This window comes from Stylophora pistillata, chromosome 10 (assembly GCF_964205215.1).
Source record: "Stylophora pistillata chromosome 10, jaStyPist1.2, whole genome shotgun sequence".
Lineage (NCBI taxonomy): Eukaryota > Metazoa > Cnidaria > Anthozoa > Scleractinia > Pocilloporidae > Stylophora > Stylophora pistillata.
The window spans coordinates 730,994-737,974 of NC_142528.1; the positions used below are offsets into that span (position 1 = coordinate 730,994).

Consider the following 6,981-nt stretch of genomic DNA (forward strand, 5'->3'; position numbering starts at 1 on the left):
GTGGAGTGCCTCCCCCGGTCGTAATCAAGTGGAAAGACAAAAAAAATCAAAATAGTTGATCAGCTGATTCATTTTGAACAAAATACGTCGAAGCAGCGTTCACCCTTCCTGGAAACTTAACGCCAGGGGCCCGTTTCTCGAAGGTCCCGGTAACTTAACGGACCGGTAAAGCTGTTATGTTTTCTTTTAAGATGGGGATTTCAAAAGTTTTGAAAATGATGCAATAAAAATATCACCTAAAGAAACAAAAAGGACTTGTTTTGGGTGCCAGAACCTGCTTCCCTATCCTTTAAATTTTGATTTTAAAACATGGCTTCGGGCCTGTTAAGTTACCGGGACTTTCGAGAAACGGGCCTTAGGTCCGAGGTTTTTACCGCTAAAAAATAATTTTCCATCCATAGTATGCATTTAAATTAACAGGTGGCGAAACGCTGAAAGTTAGCCTCGAGCTTGCACATTCTAAGGGCGTAATCGAGTTCAATAGGAACAACAAACCCTAAAAATGTTAAATTATGGTCGTGTGAAAAAGAGATCTGATGAAGTGAAACATGCTTTCTAAGTTCTTATACCGAAGTAGCAACTGACATTAACACTTTAAAAAGTATGGAAAATAGGATAACGAGTACTGACGTCACAGTTTTCGACGAGTTAATTGCTTTTCCTAAGAATTTTTTTTCGTTAACGCCAAAGGGTAAAGTTGGCATTTTCACACTATGCTCTTCAACGCCTGTTTACGAAAATGTAAATTTTCTATGGATCACTAAAATATCCTGATCGGCGTTCATGGTAGGCTGAACTATAACAACAAGCTAAGTTTGCTTTTTTGTCAAATTTACTCACTAAGTGAAAACGCAGACTCAAAGTTAAGTGTTGATTGTTGAGTTCGCAGACAAAACAGCATGTTTGCATCAATTCATGATTAATTCCTTTTCAAAAATTCATCCTCAATAGTGAAATGTCCACGGTTTTCCATCAAACGGAATTTTCACCAGGCTTCCTTTTCTTCCTCAAGACCAATTTTGAACTTGTGTTTTTTAGGGTTAGGGTTAGGTTAAAAATCATATTGCATGACGCCATAATTTTTTCTGATCATCATAAAAACTTGTCGGCTCTAATTCTCATGTCGACAAATATTCCTTTGACCTCCTTAAACTGGGTAAACAATAATCGTTTTTGATAAGTCTAGAGACCAGATGTTTCATTATTTTCGCCTGCAAAACCATCAACTTGTGTTCTGAAGTGTAATAAAAAAAATATTTTACTTCCATCTGAGTTGAAAGTATGGGATATCTTAAGATCAGCAAGATGTTCTTACACAACTGTTTGAAAATTTTGGATCTCACCTTGGAATACAAAGGCGGTCATTCGTTTAATTTGTTTTGAGTTTGGGGAAATATCTTCATCATTACACAATCGTGCTGGGCCGTGCATTATGAAACATCCTAAGAAGCTCATTGACTCTATTGTCATCAGTCTCGCTATCATTACGCAAAACTGTTTATCAACAAATTTTTCTGTCAAAAATCCCCTGTTTAGGTTGAATGAAGTGAAAGTGTCCCTCTAGCTAATTTAAAAAATTCCTTCTGTACGTGGTAGATCTTTAATGAGTGATTCCTTTCATCTACCGGCTCACAAAAATACACAAAGTCCTCGATCCGTGCTTTATCAGCCTTTATATCAACTTGAAGTTGAATTGTGCCAAACAGCCAGGCTTTCTTGCATTAAATAACGAAACGTAAGTTATTTCTCTCTTTGTGACGAATTAAAAGACTGAATTACATCGCTTGACGATTTTCGCTGCTGTGTAAATTTTTCATTTGATCCGGACGAACCATTTCAGTTGGGCTCAAATAAACCTCTCAAAAAATACGAAGTCTGCCTGAAGTCATCTCGTACATTATGCGGGATCGAAAAGTCGAAACTAATACTCGGCTCACGGACTTCATCGTAGAGTCAGTAACTGTTTTTTTCTTCTACTTTTGGCTACTCCAAAAAATCATGTTCCCGAAAATTTATGAAATGACTTTCAAAACTTGGTTATGTTGAAAAAGGAAATTAAAAAGTAATACAGTGTTTAATAAACGTTGAAAGAGTTCTAAGACAATCTGTTAAGACATAATGGTAGGAAAATCTCACCTTGTCCTTCTGGTATCAGGGAAGCCAAAACCGTGAGAACGAAGCAGTAGAATTCAAAGAGCATGTTCCCAGAAATAACGCTCGTTATAATTGTAGGGAACAGCTATCAGTGTGGTTTTTCAACTTTGCGCATGACACAGCTGAAGTTTCATTTTTGTTCAAATACACCACCCTATGCTTGATTATGAAGTTCTCATTCGTTGTCACGACTTAATTAGTGTCTTTGGGAACCAGTTGGTTGGTGAAACTCGATCGTACTATGTGGTGTATATTAATGACCTTCAATGTCATTGAATAAATGAAGGACGATAATATTTATGTGTTTCTGGCTCCATTATGTCCGTCTGAGAGCAACGGATGAGGCAATTAACAACACTTTTTACCAACTGTTTACACACTCCTCGTCAGCCCTCACTTGAGCGTAAAATTAAGATGACCGTTTTTACCAAAACACGTTGATGTTTCGAATTTTGGTGTTGGTTCTAACGAAGAAATTGTCAAAGATATCCTTGATTGTTTGGTGAGGCCAAATTTTCATGTGGGTTAGTGTCCTTTGCACATGCGTGACTAGCACCTTCCTCTCGCCCCCCCCTTCACCTCAGTACCCTTTCAGTTTCCGTTTTTAAATAAAGGGAGAGTGAAGGGGGGTAGGAGGTGATTCACAAGCTAACACTCAGTATCAATATATAAAAAAAAACTGTCAAACAAATTAAGACTATCTAAACTGAGAGAAATCGAATGTCAATTTTGTTATATGAAATGACCCGTCCAGGCTTTTCTTCGCGTTTTCTTTCAGAACTTTTCAATGAAAATGAGAATCTTTTATTGAGAAACAGTTATCACTTCCTTTCTGCTGGAAATTGTCTCCATCTGACTCGTTTCGGCTGTGCTCAAACTGTCCATGCAAACCAACAACCCTATGTGGTTGGGGTTTAGCTCACGGAAAGGTGCAAAGAAAAAAGATTCGAGGGTGCAGCCGGATTCAAATCTTTGGGATAAATCTGGTGCTCTTTCAAATTTTCACAGCGAAAGGCTAAGGCTTAAAGCTTCTGGTAATCGTTTTCACCTCCGTTAATTTGTATGAACTCTCGTAAAAGACTTACTAAACGATAAATAGCTGTGTTAATCCTTAATTAGCTTGAAGTCAACTGTAAATCGAATCTATGTTATAAACGAGTAATTGAGTCTGCCGATATAACAGGGATAAAACTGACTGCCTTCAATTCGAAAATGACTTAAAGTGTTGCGTAAACGCGTGTCTCATCTCGAAAATTATTTTGCTGCTTTCAATGCAATAATGAATACGTGTGTCAAAGTTTCGAAATTAAGTTCCAAGAGCCTCTGAACTCCTCTAAAGCGAATTAGCAGTCAGTAACCTGTGAGGCACCGACTCAGCAAAAATAACAACTAAAAATAATGCATTTGTTTTCTGGACGAGCTGAATCAGCGCGAAAATTGCCCATCAGCAGTAACGTGGATGCGAGTGATGTAGTAGTGATTTTGAGGCACAAATAAACTTTTTAGTCAGCAATTTAATTGAACGACTCGGTAAATTGACAATTACAAAAGAACATCAGTTGTATTCTTTTTTTTTTAAACAGAAATTCTTACTTGAATCTTACAACTGACAGCGTTTAATCGTAATCTTGGCGTCTTTACATCTATTTTCCTCATTTAATCCGTGAATCGTAAGAGGTCCTAAGACTGTCCGCCGATTTCGGTACCAACTGAAAGAACTTCATCTAATAATGTTTTCTTAAGTAACCGCTGATAGTGGTCAAAATATTCAGAAAAGTACAGAATTTCCTTGACAGTTTTTATTTTAACCTCAACTCAACAAAGTAGAAGACAAAAATTAAACAAAGGTAAATACTACGTCAGAAAATTATGTGGAGTGCCTCCCCCGTTCGTAATCAAGTGGAAAGACAAACAACACGAGCAAGACTTGCTAGGGCATGTAGGGGAAATAAAACGTGACCTTTTGAAATCAGTATTCTCTCGGTTGAAGTATGCCAAACATCTTGTTAATTCTACCATCAAAAGCTTCGTTGACTCCAAGATTTGCGACCAACAGCGGCCTTTATCACCATCTCAAGAGACAGACGACACGATTTGAATGGTTTTACCATTTAAAAATCAAATCTCTGCAGATCTTATGAGGAAACAACTTAAGGATCTAAGCCTAAAAGTACACACCACCATCCAGCCTGTGTTTGTGAGCCGAAAAATTGAACAAGAATTGAGTGTGAAGGAACCAAAGCCGCCGATTGTAAATCAGCAGTGTGCTGTTTACGGTTTTCAATGTGACCTGTTTGATGCGGGTTATGTATAGGTTACACACGCGGACATTTACATAATCGTGTCCCAGTGTACGAAATTCTTTTTATAAGAGCGTTAAAGCCAAATCTTAATGTGCAATCAGACTCCATTCGTGCGAAAGTATTTCTATAAATGTTAATTCTTCGCGCCAAAAACCCTTTATATGCTGCAATTTGCATGATCGTTCATATTTTCCTTCATAATGGAATCATGACTACTCCGAAACGTCGGATTTTATTGTTCGTTTTTACGGTTTTATGACGTATTATCAAAAGTATGAAAATCGTAATCTTTTACAATGTGGTAACTTGTGAAAACAGCTTTCAAAGCCTTTTGTTTAATAATGAAGATATTTCGGCATATCACAAATTAAAGTGGTTTTCATTAAGGCCCTGAATTAAATGAATTAAAGACATAGTAAAAATGCTGGAATAGTGAAAATTACATATTCAAAGACTGAGGAAGATAAAAATTTAACAAGTTGTTAAAATTTCATAAGACCGAAAACTCCAGACAAATCTGTATTGTATTTAAGTATGGAAGTTCCGCTAAAACAATCCTCGAAAAAATGTCCTCTTCCTACTACTTTCCTTCTCGTGAAAGCGAGTCGGTCGTTTACTCAAAGAAGAGAATTTCAATTTTAAAGTCAAATTTTGTGCAAAAAGCATCTACGGATTTTTTTATTACTTTTCTCAATAATTGGTCTGTTCGGCGATAGGAAATGAATCATTTTATTGGTATGGCTAAAAAAAAAAGTTATTATCAATATGCTGTCCCCTTATGGGTAATAAGCTGAAGTAGAAGGAAATAATTCTTTGTTAGGGATCGAGCTTTAGCATAGATGCGAAAGTCGACTACGAGTATCGTGTAATAAACTGCAAAGTGATTATTTTGGCATTTTTAACCAAATGGCATAGCGAACATAAACTTCTTCGAAGGAAAATAATACCCAACCTCTGGCCGTTGAAAGTATCTCAAAAACATTGATGCTAAACCTCGCCTTTTTCTAGTTTTAAAAATTAAGAGTTACTAATTGCAACTGAATAAGTCAATGAATTAAACATCAAGCCGACCAATTCCTGCAGCAAGGAAAACTATAAATAGAGGTTTTGCACAGCAGCCATGTTGGATGGCAGGAACAATGCAAATATTTTGCATAAGAAAGAAACTTTTTTCCCATGGGTAAAATAATCTATTGTTCCTGCCATCCAACATGGCTGCTGTGCAAAACCTCTATAAATAAAGAATAACGTTTGAACAAATCGACCAAACGTAAAATTACATCTGCAGCGCTGTTCAATTCACAACGGTGAGAATACACAAGACAAGCATTACACATTAGGCACTGGTATGCTGAAATAAATTCAACCACTTTTAGTTGCTTGAGTTTATTTTTATTTTTTAGTCCTTCCGTTTCTGTTGGAAATCGTTGGCCCATTCGCATCGCTATTTTCTGTTTTTATTTCCAAGAGGATTTGTTGTCTTCGGTTTTACATACAGTTTTGTTTTAATCTTCACACATAGTACAAATTGCTTATAAATCAAACCTGAAGTTGGGTCCTCATCACTCTGTAAGGACCCTCTGTGAAGTATGGTACTGTTTTGATGGTGTTGGAAAATTTCGGTTGATCGTAAATCCCAGGGCCAATTGTAGACAAACTACTGAAGTCTTAGACATGTACATCCCCTACAGTTTGGGGTTCTCGGGAACCAATCAGGGGTGTATATTACACTTTTCCCCCTCTTAAATTCTAGTGGTCGATGGTGGCCGATCTTTGAAGTTAAATATAAACTTCCATTTTGACTGTCGATGACGTCAGTGAGAATCATTACTGAGCTCGGTCCTGGGATCCAACCACGTTAGTCAAGAGAACCTAAGATGGTGTGGAAACACCGAATACCTTATTCCTGCAACAATTATTTGGGACTAAAAAATAAAGCCTTTGCAATTTGACATGCTTTCCAAGACAAAATCTGCACTCCCCGATCGCATCCTCCTTGCCAGCTCTAGCGCCCTTTTGAAAACTGACAATTTCTATGGAATTTTGTTGGGACGTGCCGGCAAGTCCTAACACCCCACCATCAGTTACTCATGATCAGAGCTCTGAAAAAAAGGAAAACAACAACAAGAACAACAACAGACAACTCTCAAGAACTAAGAACTAATTTATTGATTTTAACAAACTGTAGTTTGCAACATGTTACCATAATTAACATTATGCCGGAGCAAGTATCAGTTTGTCAACACTAAAAGTTACGGCTCCTATAAAGCGTACATTTTAAGTTTACATGCATTGAGAGGCTAAGAACGTTTCCAAGATATTTAATTTCGCGTTGTTATCAAGCATAAATGTTCTTTCTTTATGCTAATTGCAGGGTTCTTCTGCATTTCAAGTAAAAACACACGAGAGCCTCCAGAAAATTATTCTAGAAATTGACAGAAATATAACAATCTAACAGGTAAATAAAGTTTTGCCTAAACTTGAACGTGCCATCACCTTGACATATATAACCGCTCTTGTACCC

The 6,981-nt window shown here is 37.0% G+C and overlaps 1 protein-coding gene across 1 annotated transcript in view; it reads right to left on the reverse strand.

The window, feature by feature from the left end:
- The window catches only part of LOC148721224 (uncharacterized), a 47,320-nt gene extending 45,001 nt beyond the window's left edge, over positions 1–2,319 (reverse strand). The window contains exon 1 of the mRNA XM_088734783.1: positions 2,137–2,319. Coding sequence (XP_088590909.1) covers positions 2,137–2,200 — 64 coding nt within the window. The 5' untranslated portion in view covers positions 2,201–2,319. The remainder of the gene's footprint in view (positions 1–2,136) is intronic.
- Positions 2,320–6,981: the final 4,662 nt, after the last annotated feature.